We start from the raw sequence: 23,368 nt of genomic DNA, 5'->3' as shown, positions 1-23,368 counted from the left end.
CTATCATAAACATTACGCTGTGAAATTACTACGCTCCTATTCCCCATGCACCAAAATTAATGTTATTCTTGCCTTCGGCCAAGAGCATAGTTGAATTCAGAGATATCAAATAAATGATTCACAGGCCTTTGAAAGATTTAAAAACTGCAACTCTGTAGGTCTTTGTTCATTCATCCTTTATTATTATCATTTTGCCTTTGCCAAAGCAAAAACTGATTCAAATATATATGATAATAAAATGTACTTATTTTTAGTAATAAAAACCAGGCTGCCAGCGGAGTTATCGTGTGAATAAATCAGAATTTTCAAATGAGTTTGTATGTCAAGCCAGCAGACCTCCGTTTTGCCTTACGTAAGTATTACTGAACAAGAAAAGTTCAGAGAGCATCTCTGAACTCTGTAGTCCAGGTGTCATGACAGGTTGCAAGAAACTTAACAGTGAAAGATAATTTTTAGCTTGTGAGACAGACTCACTTTTCTCCACTTTTCTGTACCACCCACACTCTCCAATTCTCCTCTCCTGTTCTAGGGTCCAGTCGGCCTGATTGGGATAGCTGGGGTTATAGGAGTTCCCGGTGAAAAGGTAAGGAGTGTGCCTCTCTGTCATTAGGCTGTCAGTCAACATCAGGTGGTTGCTTTTCACCAGCAGATCCCCATAATTAGGCGTGTGTTAAGCAGCAATGGCTGGAAGCCCCAGAGGGGCCAGAGTACATGCTTAGATAAACACTCAACACACTTCACATCCACATCAATAACAATAATGTCAAAGCCATGTCACTGGCATTGCCTCTTAGCCACCTGCCTGACCACTGAGGCAAGTAATATGGAGATAAATGTCTGAGAAAATCACAGTAGTTGACACTCCTCTTAAGATAAATTGGGTTCAGGTACGTACAATACATTTACCCCCATCACTTTGTTGAGATATGCTGACATATTACAACAAATAAAAATCCATCGTCATCTAAACTCTGGTTGGAGAATCTATCACACTGGCTCAAGCCACATAAAAAGTCTTTTTCTAGTTTTGGTGCTAATTATACTCATACTAGAAGGTTCTCTGTGGCCATACTGCTGAAGAGATTTTGCCAGCCATTTGGATGTTGATGTGCGGCTGGTTATCCCTAAAGATGTTTTTTTTTTTTTTTTTTTTTTGCTAACGCTCCCTTTTGTTTCCTCTCTCTTAACCTCTTCTACTTTTCCTTACTGTGCAGAATCCCCCTGTGTGTCAGAACATGTTCTTGTGATAGGAAGCTGTCTGCTTGTCAGACTCATGCTTGTCCTCTGCCTGCTCTTACTCAAAATCCGTCTCCTGGTTCAGTCTGTCAGCACCAGTAATACCCTGGCACCCTACAAATTCCTTTCACATTTTATACTATGAACACACATTTAATCCAATATCACGCTTTCATTTAGGTGAATGTTTCCAATACAGAGCCTTAAAACTATTCTGCTCATAATGTATCTCTTTGAGTGGAAAGTCATAAATGTTACACTGTTGAAGGTGGATTAAACCATCACTGTCATAAGTAGTTACAGGGGTTAAAAAGATGACCTAGCTAACTTTACAGCTCACCCAATGTTACCTTTGCCTTTAAGACACTTCACAGTGCCACCAACTGAGTTTTAAAGTACCTGCTCTCATTAAACTCCGCTCCACCAGCTGTTACTCTAACCTTCTGCTTTTAAGAAGCCACTCTCCAGTTTCATAGCTCTTTATTAGTAGAAAGGCAAGTGAATTTGTCTTTGAGTCTGTCTGTCTTGACCTTTTAGGTTGCAATTTTAATGATTCTCGCTCTCTCTTTATGTTACTGCTTCTTTCCCAGGGTGACCGAGGACCAGCAGGTCCAACAGGACCAGTTGGGGAGAAGGGGCCAAGGGTAAGTGCAGTCACTAAGGATATATATCGCCAAGCTCTGCTTCTTGTCTGAGAGTTGGTAAACTCCAGAGTCATATATTGGAAAAAAAAAAAAAGTTTTCTAAGAGTTGAGCAAAGCAACAGCAACCTACATGGCTATTGAACACATAACTCAGTCAAATAATGTCTAAAGGTGATGGATATAAAAAATAAATCAGGCTTTGCTTGTAGGTTTTGGCAGACATTATTTATCTGCAAGGATGGTTTTCTGGAAATGGAATACAGTCACTGGAAGTATCTATAAAGTAACTGTTCTGATTACATTGTATGCTTTGTTGCTAAAAATCTTGTTAAAATTAATTGGTTTGAAAATGTTTTCCAACTGTAATTTTTGGTCAGAAACTTTGGCTAAACATTATGTGACTGCAAGTAATTTTTCAAATTAATAGTTTGATACAGATAAAGATATTTTTATTGATCCCAGGGGGGAAATTCACTGTTAATAGTTAATTAGTTAATAGTTGTAACATCTCTGTTTCTTTTACCACATTACTTGAAGACTTCATATGTGTATTCTCCTCTCTGTCTCTGAACTTATTAGGTCCTTACTAGCTTTGGCTAATTTCAATTTCTTCTGGCAGTCCCCAGTCTGTCCCGAGATCCAGCAATTTATCTTCAAGCAGCGGTGTTTGTATACAGTTTTATGCTTGATATACCACTGCCATTGTAATTCAGGGTTCACAAGTGTTTCACTTGAAAATAGAAGGAAGAAATAAAAAACGTAGAAGAAAACACAAAGGAAAATTAATTTTAGGGACATGCTTCCTAGTGTCAGGCTCAGAAGAAATTAAGAAAACAAAGTCACACTATGGAGTGAAGTCTGTGCTATTTATATAGCCTAGAATCACAAAGCATACATTTGTTTCAAGGGGCTTTATAATCTCTGTCATGTACAACACCATGTGTCCCTCAACCCTCGGAAACCTCCAGGATATTCTATTTCTTGCAGTGAATATAAAATATATTATTACAGCGGACTGTCAGTGGACTCACATTCTACGGGGATTTTCTTTGACCAGCAACACTTCTGTTTTTTCAGACCCCCTTCAGTGTTTCAATGTGGTGTGGAAAAATTTGGAATTTTGGAAATGTATTTGTTGGGTACCATAGCAGACTAATGTTGCAGTTAATTCCAACTCACTGCTGTGGAAAATGTGTTTGCAAGAAAATAAATCAGACACTGTTGCTGCACCCAGAGAAAATACTGCTACAGTCCAGCGAAGAAGTATTTCTGCTTTCTAGTGTAACACTGACTGGGTCCTTAGAGAGAGGCTGGCCTGCATCCTTCACTATCCTAGGGCCTTGGACTAACTCCATGTCTGTGGCTTTGGGCCCTGCTCTTGACCTAGCTGGCTGGCAGACTGGCCTGCAGGCTGACTGATTGGCTGGCTGGAAGAACGGATGACTAATTTGGAGGCTGGCTGGCTGAATAGTTAGATGATTGGATCACTGTGTGTGTTTCATTCTGAGAGAAAGCTTTGTGACTTATGTAAGGAGTTGTGATTTGTGTGAACCAGTTTGCACAGTTATGTAGCCACATTAGCAGGGAGTATCAGTTCTGTTCTGGTGACTTAGGGGTGTTTCATTACAGACTATAATGTTGCTGACATGAAGTTCTGTTTCTGTTTAAAGTGGATTTTCAGGGATTAGATTTTTTGGCAACACTCACATTTTGTCTTTAATGACTTTCTTTGTTAATGTGGCATCGTTACTTACTTTGTGATTAGTGCAGGGAAGGGCCGGAGGGGGTGAGTAGCATTGTGACAAGAACCGTAGCACCAAGTTTTTTTCTTTAGAGTCTGGATCACATTCTAAGTCTGTTAAGTATGAGAATTTAATTCTACAGGGCATTTGTAATCCTTTCCAGTTACAGATGTAACCAGCTTTAACTGCACTGTCATGCACTGCTGCTGCGCTGTCTCCACACTAGCCATTGTTGCCAAATCTGAAGCACTAGTCCAAAAAGGTTGGACAACTGCTGCTATGTAATTGTCACCACATTTTCAACTTATGCAGCAGATGCCACTGAAGAATTGTTTTAGTGACACTGTTTCTTCTTCACCTTCTAATGCTGTTTATCATTTGTGTTTTGCTTCAAGGGCTATCCAGGTTTACCAGGAAGTCCGGGAGACATCGGCATGCAAGGTGCACCCGTAAGTGTACAATCACCATCACCACAGTGTCATACCAAACAGTGGTTCTTTGCATTGCATATTTATGTGTAAATACCAAACTTGTGTCTTAAATGTTGAACACTTTTACACCCTTCATAGCTGAATGATTGAAGAACTGATGAATATTTTCCTTTTATGACCTTTTGCTGAGAAATGCTTTTGTTCTCTTTGCGTTTTTGCACATTAGTTTTTAATCAGTCTTAATTCAGTTTTAATTTGACCAGGCTTGATACATTTGTCTGTGTAAAGTATTGTACATTTTAATGGCAAGATCAACTTAAACTTTAACTAAGCTGGAGAATCCTTTGGGGGGGGAGTGGGTTGTTACAGACTATTCATATTTCCCACAACATTTTGAAGTTGTTGTTTCTCTTACATACATGTTGTCATTGTCTTCTTTTTTAGGGTCCTCAGGGACAGAGGGGCAGTCCAGGCATAGGTGGACCGAAGGGCAGGAGGGTAAGAAGTCTCTTTACCTATAGACTATGTGTTGTATTACCTCTTCATATGTTTAGAATTCTGGCTACTCAATCATCATCAGTTAAAAGTGAGATCATGAGAGTTTCACCTGTCATACCAACATGTCATGAAACATCTGTTTAATATCACAGCTCCAGATTTTGTGGCATTTTGAATATGAGTGTTTGTACTTACATTTGGCTTCTTTACAGGTGTACTTACAATTGTTTGATGAGCCCCAAGAATCTCATATAAAAGACACTAATGTCAAACATAAAGATGTGGTAATACTCGTGAGACACCATGTGGTTAAGCGGTGAATGACAGTGATAGATTCGGAATGTTGAGTTTTAGCCTCCTGACAGAAATTCAGTTTGTAACTAATCAAGCAGTAACAGCATCGGACATGCAGTGATTTCATTGCACAGACCATAACAACATAAGAAACTGTTAAATATCTGAAAAGACAACTTGCAAATTATAGCAAAATTTGTGTAGGGATGTTGAAAGCAAAATGTCACTTGAGAAGTTTTGTCAAATGATAGAATATAAATGAAACAGGTTCTAGACCAACTCGTTAAGTGTAAATCATCCTATTATTATGTTTAAAGAGTTTAGTTCAAATTTACCGGCTCATAAACAGTCTAGACCAATTAGCACTATCTTATTTTGTTAACCTTGTTTGTGAATTTCCATTGTACGGAAGGAACATGTACTTGCCATGGTGCTATTTTTAGATTAAGATTAATCACTTGTTAGTACATTGACTAGATGCAGGACATGTATTGAAGTGTTTGTCCTTGAAAGGGCCAGTGTATTATCTGAACAATGAATTTCCTTTGTACTTGCTGTTTTTATATTTGTGGCTTTTGTAAGATGTAGGAGATGTATTTTCTGCATTTTTCTAGAAGGGTTGCTACAATTATATTGCATTATATGATCATAAACCACTTGATGCTGACAGTGACAAGACTACACATTGCAATAGTAGTGGTCACCTCCAAATCTTTCCAAAAATAATATGACTTTGGTCACAGGCAGAACTTGAAAAGAAAATATAAAGCCAGGTTTATCTGCCTGGAATCTTCAACAAAGCACAGTGACCTGATAAGGAAGGGAGTCTTAAGTTAGAGCTAGAGGCACAGACAAAATAGCAGCAGATGGAGATTCACCAAAGGTAGTCATATAAAGGAAGTGACAAGATGGAAAAGACAGATAGGCTAATAGCAAAAGACGACTCAAAAGAGCAGACAAAGGAAAACAGGAGGGTCTTTGGTTGTATTTACAGATCTTTATCACTCTACCTGTGTGGTTGTGTAGCAGGGCTGGGAAACCTTGGAATATTTGTGAGAGCAGTTGGAACCTCGCACAAAGAATACAGACTAATTACTTTGTCGTCCAAGCTCTCAACATTTCCATTCTTCTTTGATATGTCGTCCAGCAATGGTTGTATTTGTCATTTTAATTGATTTTCATCATATGTCCCATATTTTTTTAAGGGGCCAGTGGGTCCAGATGGCCCCCTGGGAGAACCAGGTCCTGAGGGTCCCAAGGTAAAAACACACCCACCATATAGAGAAAAACTTCATCAAAATTGAGATTTTTTTTTTAATTGGAATTTTAGAACATACAATATACAAACTCTTATAGAGGACATTTCAGTAATGACAGGAAACAGATTCAAAAAGGAGCATGTAAAGTAACACAACTTCTATGACAAGTCAACAAATGAAAGAAATGAAACAGAACAAAAAGGGAAAACAGTATAACAAGTATAATCTAAAAACCGCTGTAGCAAGACTAAAAAGGTCAAAACAACAAATGTTGCTTAATTTCAGCATGTAACTTCTTTGGCTGATTAATGAGACTTAGTTTTTTTGAAGTGATGAAAAAAAAAACAGTTTGAAATCATTTTTGAACCAATTAAAGCAGGGCTTAGAATTTTCCATTTACTGCAATGAATATGATTTTTACACAAAAGAATGATTATATTAATAAGATCAGATACAGACAAAGTCAAATTATCCATAAAATACAGAATATCCCAAAATTTAGATTTACACTCTAAACATGTGGAAGTGGAATGAATCTGTTGAATTTGCATGAAACCACTCCTCCTGTCAGTAATAACCATCATCTAAACTCACAAGCAGTGTTGTTGTCAATTACAAGTTATGCTCTGGTTTATTCATTGGAATAGATCTTTATTGTCACTGTCACGGGAACAATGAAAATCAGTTCAGCAGCTCTGTTCTGTTTAGCAGCAAAGACATGTAGTGCAGAAAAGACTTAAGTCTTAAATTAGTCAGTCTTATTCAAATTTATATGACTGCTCTTACGTGTATGTGCATGTTGTGTGTATGTTTCATGCTGCTGATAACACTGTGAATTTCCCCATTGTGGGATCAATAAAGGAATATCTTATCTTATCTTATCTTAAAATATCACACAAAATACTGAGAAATATAGGCATTTGCAAAAAGCTACAAGATAAGATATTAAATAGACGTATACTACTAAAACTACTGAAATATACAAAAGTTAGCTCTGTACTACAGATGAGAAATATTTACAACAAATTAGGATATATACAGGTAATATAGGATATATACAGTTAAGATTAGGAAAACAAGCTGCATGTATGTGTTACTCTGTGCATTTACTGAAAAAACTAGAAGCACTTGGAGAGCTCAGACCTCCACCAAGGCCGATTAGTGGCCCCCCACCCCCGATCACCACCAAAATTTAATCATTTGTTCCTTGGGCCAGTATCAACATTTCCTGAAATTTTCATCCAAATCCATCCATAACTTTTTGAGTTATCTTGCACACAGACAGACAGACAGACAAACCAACGCCGACAAAAACATAACCTCCTTGGTGGAGGTAAAAATCTGTATATTGTCTCTAATTGTAAGTGCTGACCTCAAATAGCAACGTTCCAAATCACTCATCAAATGGATGTATTTTCTTTTTTGTGTCATCACCCATTTCTTTAGTCATTCCATTTTTGTCCACATTCTTTTGTTAGCAATTCTACTGTCTGCTACAAAGTCCTGTACTTTATTTGTTTGTTTGTTTTCAGGGGGAAAGGGGTGACATCGGGAAAAAAGGCGAGCCAGGATTCATAGTAAGTAACTAGTGTATTGTACACTGTAGAAACCTACAACCCCACAATTAATAAAAGGATGGGGCAACATGGAATTTTGACTTGTATTTCATTGTAGACAGTATGAAGACTACATTTTTCATATTCTGACTGGTCATTTCATTTCATTTGTAAATAACCATTCCTGGCATTCAAGCCTACAATGCATTGTAAAAAAAGTTTGAACAGGGGCAATTTAGGGCAAGTAATGGATTAAAATGAGTAAATAACAGTGTCACCATGGTTTGTTGATCTGTTGCAAAAGCAGCATCCAGGAAGGTCTCATCCTTTAGAAAACATGGCTGAGGATAGTCAATTTGTTAACAAATGTGTCAGATTATTGAAATATTCAACAGTAATATTAAATATTTCAGATAAGAAGGGATTTGGCTCTTTCACCCCCTACAGATGCAGAACATAATTAAATGATTCAAGGAATTTGAGTGTATTTCAGTGGATAAAGGCTAAGGCTGCAAGTGTAAGCTGACCAACTGTGATCTGTGATCTCTCATGCAGTGATGCTTCAGGAACTGTCATCTGTCTAGCTGAGAGAAACGTGTACCATAGCAAATGTAGAAAATGCAGTTCCATCTGCCGGTTAAAACTTAACTTAAAGGAAGCATTATCATTCCTGTTTCCAGAGGGGTTGTCAAGCTCCCTGGGCTCAGATGTATCTGGCATAGACGGTCTCTTAGAGGAAGTGTATATTAGGGTAAAAAAATCTGTATTTTAAAGCATTTTTTGAAAAAAATTCAGTGGTCTCAAGGAGTAGAAATACAATTCAGACTGTTACCAGTAATAAAAAGAGAAACTAGAGTCTGTGATGGCCTGGGGTTGTATCAGTGCATAAAGCAGGGTTCATTTGCACTTCTTCTGTGATGGTACCTGTAAAGTTGAAAAGTACATTGAGACTGTTGAGGAACACATACTGCAATTTCACAGTTTCAAAGGGAGAGCCTTCCCATGGACACCCATGTGGAGATTGACAAGATACTGTAAAAAATAAATTTAAAAAAATTTGCACATGCATGTCTAAAACAAAAATGTTACAGTGAATACCCTGCATTGTTCCACATGTTAAGACAAAATTCAACCTGAAATGCTTAATCAAATAGCGTCCTCAGTCTCTAAATGTTGTTTAAGTGTTGTGAAAAGAAATGGCAACATTTCAAGAGTCATAGTTTAACCAAGTCAGATTTGTTAGAAAGCATACAAACTAGACAAACAAAAACTCTGCAGGTTTTTACTCGTATTCCAGAGTGATGTACAGTGCCAGACTTACTTTCAGGTAAATGAGGAGACAGGTCTTGCTGTGCACGCCTAAATGAAGTCAGTACCAGCTGATAACATGTTACCAAATTGTGGGCCTCATTTTGTACTCAAAATTTTCCGTTAAAACACCTTCTGACTGATAAATGTTTCAGGTGCTATAAAACTTTAATGTATAACACATGTCATTCCTGGCTATAGGCTCCAGGCTCTTAACAAATGACAAGGTAACGTTATATCTGCCCTCAGTTATCCCAAGCCAAGAGTAATCACTGTCATTACAAAAGGCATCATCCTGTGGGATCTGGGTTAACAAGCACATCCCTTTTGAAGATGCATGGAAAATGCATTACCACATGTAATTCCAAACATCACCCATATCACCCTTAGGTCACTGTAAACACTCGGTGGGCTTTTAAACGTGTTTATTTGCAGACTGAGCCTTTGTCTTCTCCCCCTGTATCAGGTTATACCAAATGCAATAACTAAGTACCTCTGCCAGCGTGAGGAAACTTGAGCTAGGTTTCCTGAGGGGGGGTGGCATGATAAAAGTCAACTTTTATGCTACATCAGACTGATCTTCCTGAGTGAAATGAATTCCAGCTTCAAATATGTGCATGATGGTTTGTTTAAATAGATATTTCATTGCCAGCTCCAGCTATCCAAAAATGCTCATATAAATATTTATCTTGGACTCATAAAGTATATATATATATATATATATATATATAGCATATAGCTGCTTCCTATATACAACCTTTAAACAATATACATAAAAATACTGTATCATAGTCAGCCCCTATAAAAGCAGCTATCATCAGATATGTTAGATCAGTTCAGTTTCAGTTTATTTCAAATATGCAACAAACCACAAAATAATCTCACCTTAGTGCCTAGAAATAAAACAGATTTCATGAAAACTTTTACATAAACATGAAAACATAATGACTTAATTCGCATATTCCAAAAGGAGTGGGAATAAGTGTAATTTATTTAATCCCATCCCTTCTCCACACAACAGTCAGGCATACAAAAAATAAATGAATATATGCATACATCCTTGACGGCAACACAAAAAGAATGAACAACAAAATAATTAAATGAAGTGAACAAAAACGGCCATCAGTAATTATGTTGCAGATGTTTTCTCAATGTTTAAATGCATTGGTTTCGTTTAAACTGCATTTTAATCATTCAAATATTGATTTAATTTCTTTGAAGGGTAAAGCCGGCAGTCCAGGAGAGAGGGGCCTTCCTGGGAAACCTGTGAGTAATGTTTGGCCTATCATTACATTTTTCTGGTGCGTTTCTTTTCAGAGCTTTAATTATCCTCTTAATTCTTGTAAGAAACATCACTACAGGTACCGCAACAAACAGACTTGTAAACCATTCCCACATCCTGTTTTTACCTATGTAATTATTACTCAGAGGGACAGAGCTACTACAGGCACAGAGCCCAAGGTGTTTATTAGTGCACAGTGTTTCAGTGTTCATAATTAAATACATGTGACTGTATTCCTCTTACTCATCTCCTCTGTTATGTATGTGCAGGCTATTAATTTAGTGTTTACCAATTTGTAATGATTACAGTTAAACACAGCCCTTTTACATGACATAAACCTTTGTTTACATGGGTAAAACAGATAGTGTGTGTAATTCTCCGTGTTGTCCCTTTCATTAGTGCATTGTAGGGATGTGAATCCCTACCACTGAGGCCGATTCGAGACCCATCTCGATACGCTGCCAGCAATACGATACATTAACAATACAGTGAAGCCCCCTGACGATATGATGCAGTACGATTCACCCCTGTTCACAAAGTGATGCGATTCATTAATGATTTGACAACAATTTGACTTTATACAATGCGATTCAGTTCGATACAATTCATGATGCGATTCAAAACGATTCAACACAATACAAAGAACTTACAAGCCTACATGTGGTTTCTAAACATCACAATTATTTTTTCCTTTCTCTTTCCCTGTGAAGGATGTATCTGATACTTGATTGTTTTCTATAAAGCAAACAATGAGACCAACTTAAAAAGAAGATGCAACTCAATATGGTACAGACAGAGGATTGTTTTATTCTTGATAAACACTAATTCATGATCAAAAAATGTTTTTTTCATTACATTTGTTTTTCATCTCATTCTCTACTTATACAATACATTTATTTAGGCAATTTTTTTTTGGCCTATTAATAAAAAAAAGGAACACTGAATATCTCCTCTTCACTTGTCTTGCTTCCCTCTATGCTTGCTGTTTACTAACTGCAGTTGTGCCATCCAGCTCCAGTATGTTTTAATAACAAAATGCCAAAAGATAGTGATGGTGCGTTCAAGGCACCTCGAAAACAGCAGAGAAGTGCAGGGGAGATAAACTATGTAATAATCGATGTAACCATGGGTTTTACCGATGCAGACAGACTAAGAAAGACACATTGTGCATTTAGCCGGCAGTTGTATCCGATGCACACTGAAGCTGCTGGTGCAGTCGCATCGCAAACGTCTGTCTCCAACCACCAATTCAAATTGGTGAATGTCCCCATCCCTAGTGCATTGTAGATATTATCTATTAGACAAGACTTTAAAGTTCATCTTTATGTTAGAGCATTACTAATAACCACATTTTTCTGAATAATACATGCTGTTAAACATGGTATTATAGACGAAAATCCAAGGACGATGGTGGTCAAATATGTGTTAACCTTATACGCATTTTTAAGAGGATTTCTTAAATTTGATCACTGAAAAACTTTGACAAAGATATGTACTCAGAAGCAAACCACAGGCGTCCTGGGGAAATGTTTTCTTTTCAGAAGCATCATACAAAGGCAGTAACATTGGCCACATTTTCTTGATCAAGTGCCATGTAAAACAAATTTACAAAGCCAGCTTCTTCTGCCAATGCTATCAAGCAAGTGATTAATAATAGTTTTGACATGCGTTTGAACTTTTAGGGATTAAATAACTGATTTTCCACAGAAAGACAATACACAAATCAGATCAAAAACAGATCCAAAAGCAGATCCATGTGGTGTGTCTAACGATCTAGTAGTAATCATTATATCCACATTATTCATCTAGTGGGGGACTTAGTTTTATGCTTTTATGCCGGCACTTACAAAGAATGATCCCCAGTCAGAGAAAAGCTCTATCACCTGCAAGTTTAAGCAGTGTTTCACCCTCCCAGAGTTGTTTGTCTTGTTTTCCACCAACAAATGAGCTTCTTTCCACTTCCTTTGATCATGTACTGGCTTAACATTTGACATGTTGATTTGGTTCGTAATTACTCTATACACAAGTGCACACATGGACATGTGCATGCCTGGCCCACATATAGTGCAGCCAGCTGCACACCTAAACACATGCATTCATGAACACATACTGTAAAGTGAAGCACACACAGAAGTAGTTGTAACAAGTTCTTCATGGACCTACTAAGAACCTCTGCATTTGATCAGGTTGTAATATGTTTGAAGCTCAGATCTTTTTGTGTGTTCACCTTCATTCTAGAATAAAAGCTTTTCTCTCTGGTAGAACCCATATAAAACACTGGGATACCAAATGAAACCCATTTATACAGTGTCAGCATTTGCCAATTGAGATCAAGTTTGACAAACTTACCTACCTGCTGTGACACGAGCTTTTTGACTCCTGGAGGTCATCATCTGGTTTGCCACCACTGGATGTATAGCACCATCTTGTGTTTGGAAAGATAATTAATTTTTATTTTGTATTTATTTTTTTATGTCATTATTTTATTTTTGCTGATTCTAATTCCTCATCATTTTTTGGTTCTTTTAGTCAAAACAATTATTATTATTTCCTCATAGATTTTTTAATTCAATACAATGTGTTCTCTTAAGACCATTATTCTACTCCTTTACATTACAAAAGAGTTATGACTGTATTGTAATGCAGTGTTTCAACTTTTATGTTTGTTTTCCCATCTTTTTTATGCTGCTTCAGTCTTTAAAGACATTTGACAGATTAACATGATGAAGTGCTTTATTTGTACTTATATTTCTAATATATTTAAGGCCATGTATGTGTTATTTGTTTTTTGATTCACACAACTCACATTATTGCACGTCATGAAATCTTGTTATGACAGCGGTTGGTGAGGTTCACTTCGGAGCTCAAATCTGAAAAAAGTTGTGTTTTCTAAACTTGGCAACTCAATATCTACAGTACAGCAAAAATAATCTAACATTTCAGAAAAGCCATAACACCTTGAACTGAAGAGTATTGAATTATAGAGATTCAGTGTTGTGTCTGTGGGTATTTGGAAACACTGAAATATTAGACTCACTTATCATGTTTGTGGTGTGTCACATGGCAAAGACAAGAGGAGGCTGCGTTTCTCATGTTTTTTGTTTTTTTTTATTATGCAAATGCATGACTGAAATTGTATTTAGCTCATGATTGTACGTGTTTCTAGGGTAAACCAGGTATACCCGGCAGCTCTGGAGAGAAAGGACCCCATGGTGAACCAGTATGTATGCTGCATCCTAACTCTTACATTGATACAGAAAAATGCAGAAAATTCACATTACTAAAACCAACCCGTCTTGTGTCATAAAACTCAGAGAATCAGTGGCGTTTAAAAATTTTAAATAAACTGTTTTAGTGTCTCCTGTGATGAATTTTCTTGAGGGAGAATTTTCTTGTTTGAGCTTTTCCTTTGTTTATTTTCCATTTTTTGTTTGTCTTCATTATGAACATAATATCTGAAAACTCTGTATCTTAGCTCTTCGTATTTTATAAGTTCTTGAAATTCCTGGAAATCCTTCAAACTCTGAAGGAGATTAAGAGTGTCAAAGAATCAAATACAAATATTTATTGAGTCTGAGAATGAGGCTAGAGGTGACGTTTATAATCTACGTCTCATCTTGCATTTGGCCTTTCTCCAGGCATCCCCATTAAATACATTGATAATCCTTTAACTGTATGTGTTTATTGTTTCTTTATATGATCACATTGTGTATTAGGTTTACTATTAGGTTTAAGTTTTATTTACTTCCTAAATCCTTGTCATTCTGTGTGTTACCTTAACGCATCACACTCATCACACTTTCTCATAGGGAGTCAAAGGACCTCCTGGAGAGCCTGGAGCTGAAGGAGAGCAAGGACCTGAAGTAAGTTATTAAACTAAACTAATACAGTCGCGGAAAAAATTATTAGACCACCAAAAGTCATCACAAACAATGGTTATGCAATCATGTACTAACTCCCATGAGAATCATGTGACTAAAACAGACAGAAAAGAAAACATGGAATGCCTAAAAGCACTGTTTTTGTCAGTTCAATGCCATAGATATTGATGGAAGAACTTAAGTGATTTTGGTTACTATCAAGAAAGCCATGAAAAATGGCTAGACATCAGTTCTTAAATTAAACTCTTGTGAGCTATTTTTGTTGTTATCATTATATTTGTCCAAACAAACGTACCTTTAGTTGTACCAGGCATTAAAATGAACAAGAAATTGAAAAAAACAAGGATGATCTAATAATTTTTTTCCGTGACTGTGTCGGTGACCCTAAAAAAATCAATTATTTTGTACTTTCATGTTTTGCAATCTATACTTATTTTTACATTAAAGGCCAAATTCTGTATTCCTCATGTCTGTGCTCGTCCGTCTTATCATTACAGGGTGGCCCAGGGGGAGAAGGGGAACCCGGTCCCATCGGAGAGCCAGGGTTAAAGGTCAGTACAACCTCTCATCATCCGTCCTACTCTTAAATTCTAGAAAACATTTGTCATGTAAAGCTGCAACCCTCACCACCCTCCAGCAATGTGGACAGCCATGAACTTGCTCAGTCAACGTGGACCTGAAATGAGCGTAGCCTTAGGTGTAGCTAACTGTGTGTGGTGTTTGTATGTTTGACCTTCACACAGCTCTGCTTTGTGTTGTGTGTCTCTGCAGGGTGATGCTGGGCCTGTAGGACCTGAAGGAGAGCAAGGACAAGAAGGAATGAGGGTGAGTGACTGCAAACAAATCCCTAATCCCTTCCTTCTTTTTGTTTGGGTAATTCTATCCCAGCGGTTTATTTGCTCCAACTCAGTTTGATGAGGAGGTCTAATCCCCCTGCAGAGGAGGGCAGGGTGATGAAATAGTTTTTGTCTGATGAACTATAACAATAACACTTACTGCTTGTCCTGTCTTGCTGTCCTTTTCACATAATTAAATTTGACATACTTTAACATGGATTTTCAAAAAGAAAATCCCTTGCCTATGTTTACTAGCTTCATTTTATATTTGAAGGAGATAACAAATTTAATCATTCTGTTAATTGAAATTCTCTAGTAGTGTCTACATGAGGGATCATATGGGATATGTGCTATTCTGTGTGTCTGCGCACTCTCCTCAGTGCAGATGTCCTCTCTGGGTTATCACTCACCATATTTATTAATGCAGTCAGGGTGTTTTAAGTCATTTTCAGTGAGTCTTGCATATTATGTGATGTATTGTTTTATATTTCACCTTTTTGGTAGTTTGACATGGGTGACTGGATGGAAAGAACATGCCAAACTGCACCATGTCTCAGCAAAATGAAAAGGCACTATTCATGAGTGATCAGGGTTGAAGTAGTAGAAGCATTCCCCACTTTCTATCACAAAGCAAAAACTAATTTGTTCTTGAAAATTCACATCGCTATTGCTAATTTGGGGGGCACAGGTGCATCTTAAGATGCTATGTTCACACACTTCATGTAGCCGTATACTGTTACAGTATTCTAGCCTAATTTAAAGTGTGTACCAACATGAAGAGTGTGTTATTCTATGATTCTGTTACTAGCAAAAGGTGTAAGGACTACTTCAATCCACAGAAGCTAATCTGTCAATGTCAATGTGGGTGTGTATGTGAGGATAATAAGTGAGGTGAATTACTTAGAAAAGATCTAAAGGACGTAATTTTTCATTTATTATGCTGATAGAAAACTAAAGGATATACTGTTGTGTGGAGAAGGGGTGGGATTAAATAAGTTTTACTTCCTCCCACTTCCTTTTGAATGTGCAAATAAAGTCATGTATATGTATAAGTTTTGTTTTTGTTTTTTTCCATGACTTCTTATTACCTGTTTTATTTCTAAGGACTAAGTAAGATTACTTGTCTTGTTGCATATTCGAAATAAACTAAACTCTAAAAAAGAAAAAAAAAAAAAATACAACATTCACTCTGTCCCATCTGAGGTGAGGGAGAGAGAAAAAGAAGAAAAAGAGAAAGCCCAGCTGCACGGGTCTACTTTACAGTATATGATATATGATTGTTTTTGTGGAAATGTGATGTTTTCAAAATAGCTTGTCAACTGAGGCATTTAAATGTATGTCTTAGAGGTAAAAACATAGAGTAAACTGTTAGAGGAGTTTAGTTACTGTAGCCCAGTGTTTTTCAAGCTTTTTTGAACAAAGGCTCACTAACAGCATCATGAGGCTCCTGCGCGCCCCCCCCCCCCCCCCCCCCCCCCCACTGAGCTGTAAGCTATTGAAGACAAAACTTCTTTGGCATTATACAGAAATCTAAACTGTGGACTTATGTCTCACTATTTACTCACCTGCAGATGAGCAAATGGTCAGCTGTGGACACCACAGACTCCCCGTGTGAAAAAAGCTTTATTAAGACCTTTTCTTCTGGTTGCAGTGGGGGTCGCAATGATAATTCAGCATCATGATAATTGTCCATTGGTCCAACCCTAATTCACTTACAAAGTCAGATATCTCACTACGCCAAAGCTGCTTCCAAAATGGAACATCTTAACAACATGACAAGGGAGACCAAAATTATATGTTAGTTTAATAATATCAAAATATCAATAAATATCCATTTTCAACATTTTGTATTTTTTTTAATGTTTTTTTAAAGGCTTTAACTAACTAGTGAGGACATTGTACAACATTATAGTGAGCTAATGTTGGAATGATATAAATGTAATGTTTTTTTTGTTTATAGGGTGCTCCTGGTCCTCCTGGAGAAGATGGGCCTCAAGGGAAAGATGGACCCAAGGTAAACAGAGCAAAGGCCAATATTTTTTCACTTAATTTCCCTCTTTTATGAAAAGGTAACCTTGTAGCCAAATAGGTGAACTTAGCCTTATGGTGAGTGTTATCATAGCAAAACAAGGCAACACTCCTGACAACTTTGAACAGAATTGATGGATTTCATATTAAGTTTAGTTAAAGATAATGGAAATCAAACCTTTCACCAAATATCTCTAATCTGTCCCTCTGAATTCCACAGGTTATCTGATAGCTGTGAATAGATATAAAACTATATCATGTGTAAACTACCTGTGTTGTCTTTGTCTCCTGTCAGGGTGAACCTGGTGATCCTGGACCAAGAGGAGAACCAGGGGATAAAGGGGTAGAAGGAGACGCTGGGCCTCCAGGACCAGCTGGAGGGCCTGGAAAACAGGGCTTTCGTGTAAGTCTTTTTTTCAGTTATTATTATCTTGTTCATTTGTTTTCCAAGCTTTTTCTAATGAATCCCACTTTCATGGGTTGTTCCTCTGCCTACTCCTAAGAATACTCTTATGAATTGTGAAATTCTTTATTATTTAATTGAATCTCTGATTGAAAAAACATATACTTGCAGAGTTTGAAAAAAAAAAAAGAAGATGGTCAGGTCGATTTGTGTTTATACAGAAATTATTCCTCTGCTTTTCATGGTGTTTTTTTTGTGTAAGAGTTGGCAGAGATGGTTAGGGCATGAAAATATGTTTCTCTAACAAACAGATTAACTAATCTCACCTTCAAATATGGAGCAAGTAATTTTCAGATGATAATGTCTTTATGTTGTACCCCACTAGGGGTCAGCCTTCTCCTAAACAAAGACCAGGGGCCACTGGGGCAGTAAAGGGATTGTGGACATTAAGCACTGTTTGATAAATGTCATTTAAAGTCTCCTTTAAGTTCAGATCCATGGGCAGGAAGGTTACTGTTACCGCAAAGGAATTGTGTTTTAGTAGATAACTCACAGGAACAGTTGTAAAGCTTTGTGGAAAACCTGTTATTTCATTTTGTGTAAACAACTGTCAGATCTCATAAAGGTTTTGATAAAATTAATTACAAAATATTAAAATCTACATATTAAAGGGTCATAGTTCTATTCACAGCAACAATTAAACTGGGAAAACATTCAACATCTGCCTTGTGGCAGCATGATATCATCGCACATTGATTGTGTTCATCTTAAAGGGGCCAGAAGGAAAATTGGGACCTCCAGGGAACAGAGGACGCCATGGCAAGAAGGTAAAGAACTTCTTCACCAGCTCTTTTTCAAACTCCAAAACTCTTTATAGACATTTGAGTTTTTACAGAGAATTCCTGAGGAATATTGCATGACCTGCTTAAATTTTGAGTAAATGTTCAGTTATTGAATCATTTTCTGAAAACAAATAGACCTAACCACTAGAACCAACATTAAAGATGGGTCTGCAACTAGTATATGTTTGCTTTCTAATTGAAGGACAGTTCCACAGAATAACATATCTGCTGTTATGAGGGGATGAACGGTGACTTTCCACCTGTTATGAGGAACTGTTATCACACTGTAAGTGGGGTTTTTCTTTCTCTTTTCAGGGAGAGAGAGGGCCTCCAGGTATTGTTGGTGAGACTGGAACACGAGGAGAAATTGGCCAGCCAGGAGAGCCAGGGTTGAAAGGTGCCAGAGGAACTCGTGGCCCACCAGTTAGTTCCCATTTATCCTGTCTTTCTTCTTGGTTATTGTAGTCCAGTTCAGTTTTCATTATGCATATTTAACTGTTTTAGTTATATGTACGACAGTATAATAAACAAGCACAGAAAAATGAGATGATGAATTTGTACCACTTGTAGATTGGACATCCTGACCCTCAACATTGTAACAGTCTTGAGCAAATTATGTCTGATGATGTGAACAATTTAAGAATTTGTAAGTAGATGCCCTGTACTGGTTTGATAAAGAATGTAAAAAATATCATTACTTTTCAAAACTGAGGGTATTCGTCTTTTTGTCTTTCTCAAGTTGTTATAGCTAAAGAAATTATTTTTGTCCCAATCATAATAAAATGACTCTGATTAGAGGATCGAGTCTGTATGGATGTGTGTTTGAGGCCAAGGTTTCACTTAGAACAGAGGAACAAGCACATGAACTCAATGACAATTTGGTTTTGACCTTGTGTTCTGCATTTCCTCTAGGGTTCACCTGGAGTTATGGGCATAGAAGGGCAACCCGGTTTACCAGGATACACAGTGAGTTTATTTTCCCTGTGGTTTTATGAGAACCATTTTCACATGTACAACAAACATATGACACATTTATAACATGTTAAAAATGTTAATTTACATAAACTCTTTTTTTCTACACTTGCCTGTCTTAATGCAGGGTTTCTTAGTCTAAGTCTAAATCTAAGTAGCTCTGTTCAGTCAAAGCAAACATATGTGCCTGAAAAAAGCCATTCCAGGTTTACTCATCAATTTCCATTATGTTGCATTATGAAACCTCTATACAGATCTCATCACCACATTATGGTGCTTTAATCCCAATGTGGGGGTTTGAATGCAGGTGCAGAAGAGGGTATGGCGCAGTTGAGGACACTACTTAATCCTTATCACCCTCATACTCTTATCACTCAGTGCTTTCAATTATGCAATGACTGCTGACATAAAGTAAAATATACTGTAACAGACTGCAATGAAAGTTGTCAGTGCCAGGGAAATGTCTACATCCATTGCATAACGTGAACAGGATGTTAATTTTGTCCCTTTTGGTGGATGTGTACATTCTCTTAAACTCCTTCACTCTTCACTCATGCTGAGAGATTGCTGAAGCTCTGCCAAAACCCAAATTCTCAGGTGAAAGAATGGAAATGCACCGCCTCATGGAACCATGTTTACATTAAGCAGATCTGATTAATATGCTGACAGCCTTCACAATGCACCTCAGCTCTCTTAAGAGAAACATGCTGTAGCCCGTACAAATATGGAGGATTCGTTTAGAATAATCCTCTCTCTCTTGCTTCTAGGGTCACATTGGAAAACCTGGGCCCATTGGACCACCAGGGCCTAAAGGTGAAAAGGTAGTGTGATTCAGTGTGGCTCAGTTTACTATGTGTAGTATGCTTTATTTCAGTGACTGGTTATGAAATCTTGTGAATCTCTGTTTGTCCGTTCCAGGGATATCCAGGAGAGGACAATAAGACCCCAGGACCCCCAGGGCCCTTAGGTGAACCAGTAGGTCTTGTTTTCTTTCAACCTCTTGTTTCTAATCCCTCCATGCTCTGTTTTGTTCAAGGTGTTCAAATACTGGATTAACACTGGAAATAAAACCTAATCCTGATTAAATCCCGATCTTGCTCTAAGTAAACTACTCCTTTCTGCGTGATTGAATTGTCAATAATGTTTAAGTATTTTTGTTCAAACCTTTCAGATGCCGATTATCGACTTGTGTGGCTCAAGTGTTTTTCCTGGTCCCTGTAGACTCAGCCCGTACAGAAAAACATTGTAGCAACAAAGCGTTAATGCCTTTTGACAAAAGCAAGAAGAAAGCAATGTTTCATCACTTAGCCTAAGACAAACCTAACATAGCATGAAGTGGGTTATTACTGCACAGCTAGATGGGTATAGATAGCAACCTACTATATTTGAAGTATTAGGTTATCATTTTGGCTCAGTGTTGCAGTATTCATATAGGACATACAATGGCAACCTCTGTTGTTGCAGCCGAGACAAGATGGCATGTAAGTAGGGGTGAAAAGGTGAAATTGCGGCTTTTAATGTGAGTCTTGTAAAGTTACAGACTCATAACATCATATTTGTTTCGTGTTGGTGTATATTTCTGCCCGAGAAGTGTATTCGACTTGTAAGTGCTGCACTTAAAAAGCTAAAGCGATGCATTGTGGGTGTAAATGTAGGCATAAATATAGTAAGACTATTCATATGTTTATATTTCTGTCTACATAGGGGCCCCCAGGTGAGCGTGGGGAGCGTGGAGAACCAGGAGATGAAGGATATCAGGTAGAAAATACCATTTAATCAAGACATACGCTATCATACAATCTGGGCTTTTGACTACTTGCAGTCTTTTGGTGCTTTATTGAAACACTGCTGCGTTCGGATGAGATTAGACCACACAGGTTGAGAAGGATTAACAAATTCCCCGAAATGAGCCCGGGAAGTGTGGTGTTTTTGTCACTTCATGTCTTATAAGTAGCTAAGTCTTTTAAAAAGCTCACACCTACACAATACTGCCTGTGTTTGCAAGGATGCTCAGTGACATAATGCATTTCTTAGCCTCTTAGTCTAACCTAAACCGAACACTTACCCTCATATTAAATCTAATCTCACCAAAAAACAAGTTTCAAACAGCCCTCGGTAAATCCATTTCAGGCCGATCACGCATGTTTTTTTCACACTTCCAAGGTTTAAAACTCAGCTTTTATTGTCCACATGCACACACCAGAAAAACACACACATTTTCTCAGGGCAAACAAGTGTGATTTCTTTATTTTGTCCAGTTTATTATATTTAAATGCTCTTAATGTAGCTACAAAATGTTCAACTGGTGTATCATGTATTCTTCATACATAAAGCTCTGGAAAAAAAGGAGACCACTGCAAAATTATTCCCTTCTCTGATTTTACCATTTATAGATATGTGTTTGAGTAAAATGAACATTTTTGTTTTATTCTCTATACTATCGACAACATTTCTCCCAAATTTAAAAAAAATATATTGTTTTTTAGAGCATGTATTTGCAGAACACAACACATGGTCAAAATAACAAAAAAAATGCAGTATTTTCAGACCTCAAATAATGCAAAGAAAACCAGTTCGTGTTCTTTTCTAAACAACACAATACTAATGTTGTAACTTGAGAAAAGTCCGGACATCAATATTTGGTGGAATAACCCTGATTTTCAATGACAGCTTTCACATGTCTTGGCTCTCCACCATTGCTGTTGGATGACTTTATGCAGCTCCTGGCATTGAAATTCAAAAAGCTCAGCGATGTTCGATGGCTTGTGACCATCCATCTTCCCCTTGATTATTTTCCAGAAGTTTTCAAAGTGGGTTCAGGTCTGGAGATTGGACTGGCCATGACAGGGTCTTCATCTGGTGGTCCGTCATCCACACCTTTATTGACCTAGCTGAGGCCAGTAGCATTGTCCTGATAGAAAAAACAGTCCTCAGAGTTTGGGAACATTGTCAGAGCAGAAGTCCAGTAGTTTCCAATCGTTATTTTTGGATTCCAATTACTTTTGTGGTACTAATAGCACTGTTTTTGCCTATTGTAAGAAGTGATGGCCATATTGGTGGTTTTTATACTTCTCCTTCTTAAATAAGATATGGATTACAAGCTTATTCATTAGAATAAGGTGTGCTTGTGTTGGAATTCAACAGACACAGGAATGGAATGGCTGTCATACATACATGCATGCTGATTTCAGAGGAAAATGTTGTGGTCTCATAATTTTTTACAGACCTGTATGTTTCATATGCATGTGTCTTCATACTCTTAACATGTTATCCCTGTCCCTATCAGTTCTAATTAGATAACAGTTTCCCCCAGAAGTTTTTAGAACCAGTTGTTGAAACACTAATCTTTATCATGTTTCATAGATTTGGTAAAAGCTTACAGTTTCTGTCTAATAAAATTTTATGCCAGCAAATTTTCAGAGGAATTACTGGCCACAGGTAGCAAGGAGTGTGACATTTTTTCTGGTATTTTTTTTTTTCTTAAGGATTGAAAAGTTTGGGGCTTATGGTATATACACAACTGAAAATGGGAGAAAAATATATAGTTTAATTGTATCATGTTTCAGGGCCATGTTGGTATTCCTGGACCTCGTGGACCTATTGGACCTCAAGGATTGCCGGTGCGTCATTAAAAGTCTTCAAACCTGTGGCTCTGAAGTAATAGTAGAAAATTGTTGGAAAGTGATAGAGCATTTCATTGTTAGATGCTTATCAGTGGTGGTGTTAAATATGTAAATGTCTGTTTGTGTGGACTAAACTTACTTGACAAATGTCTTTTTTTTTATTGGATTATTCAGGGCTCACCAGGCCTAGCTGGAGAGCCAGGTCCAAAAGGCGAGACAGGACCTCCGGTGAGTCTGTGTAACTCTGCAGTTTGTTAGTGTACCCATCACCAGAAGAGGAAGTTAATACAAATGTTAGGATATTTGGACCTGTCCAATGTTCCTGATTATTCCAACTCAGTTTTGGTGGCATGTTCAGAAATACAGATGGGTGAAAAATTAAAAAAAAACCAAAACAAAACACCTGTGAGTAGTCTAATCCAGGATGAAGATGGCTTCATCTCTAGAGCATGAGGGTCATGGAATGGTTTGATGATTGTGAATATAATATGAATCATATGCTTTGGCACTAACAGCCACCAGATTTCAACTAA

General features: G+C 37.4%; 1 protein-coding gene across 1 annotated transcript in view; it reads left to right on the top strand.

Moving 5' to 3' along the window:
- Positions 1-23,368, top strand: part of col24a1 (collagen type XXIV alpha 1 chain) — an 87,227-nt gene that overhangs the window by 44,368 nt on the left and 19,491 nt on the right. Inside the window, exons 25-45 of the mRNA XM_030131762.1 lie at positions 530-583; positions 1,827-1,880; positions 4,018-4,071; positions 4,498-4,551; positions 6,051-6,104; positions 7,637-7,681; positions 10,190-10,234; positions 13,417-13,470; positions 14,060-14,113; positions 14,629-14,682; positions 14,903-14,956; positions 16,928-16,981; positions 17,291-17,398; positions 18,172-18,225; positions 18,556-18,663; positions 19,153-19,206; positions 19,980-20,033; positions 20,131-20,187; positions 20,917-20,970; positions 22,779-22,832; positions 23,010-23,063. Coding sequence (XP_029987622.1) covers positions 530-583; positions 1,827-1,880; positions 4,018-4,071; positions 4,498-4,551; positions 6,051-6,104; positions 7,637-7,681; positions 10,190-10,234; positions 13,417-13,470; positions 14,060-14,113; positions 14,629-14,682; positions 14,903-14,956; positions 16,928-16,981; positions 17,291-17,398; positions 18,172-18,225; positions 18,556-18,663; positions 19,153-19,206; positions 19,980-20,033; positions 20,131-20,187; positions 20,917-20,970; positions 22,779-22,832; positions 23,010-23,063 — 1,227 coding nt within the window. The remainder of the gene's footprint in view (positions 1-529; positions 584-1,826; positions 1,881-4,017; positions 4,072-4,497; positions 4,552-6,050; positions 6,105-7,636; positions 7,682-10,189; positions 10,235-13,416; positions 13,471-14,059; positions 14,114-14,628; positions 14,683-14,902; positions 14,957-16,927; positions 16,982-17,290; positions 17,399-18,171; positions 18,226-18,555; positions 18,664-19,152; positions 19,207-19,979; positions 20,034-20,130; positions 20,188-20,916; positions 20,971-22,778; positions 22,833-23,009; positions 23,064-23,368) is intronic.

Source organism: Sphaeramia orbicularis, chromosome 4, assembly GCF_902148855.1.
Source record: "Sphaeramia orbicularis chromosome 4, fSphaOr1.1, whole genome shotgun sequence".
Classification (NCBI taxonomy): Eukaryota; Metazoa; Chordata; class Actinopteri; order Kurtiformes; family Apogonidae; genus Sphaeramia; species Sphaeramia orbicularis.
The sequence above is the reverse complement of the archived record's forward strand: the minus strand, read 5'-3'. Positions and strand labels throughout refer to the sequence as shown.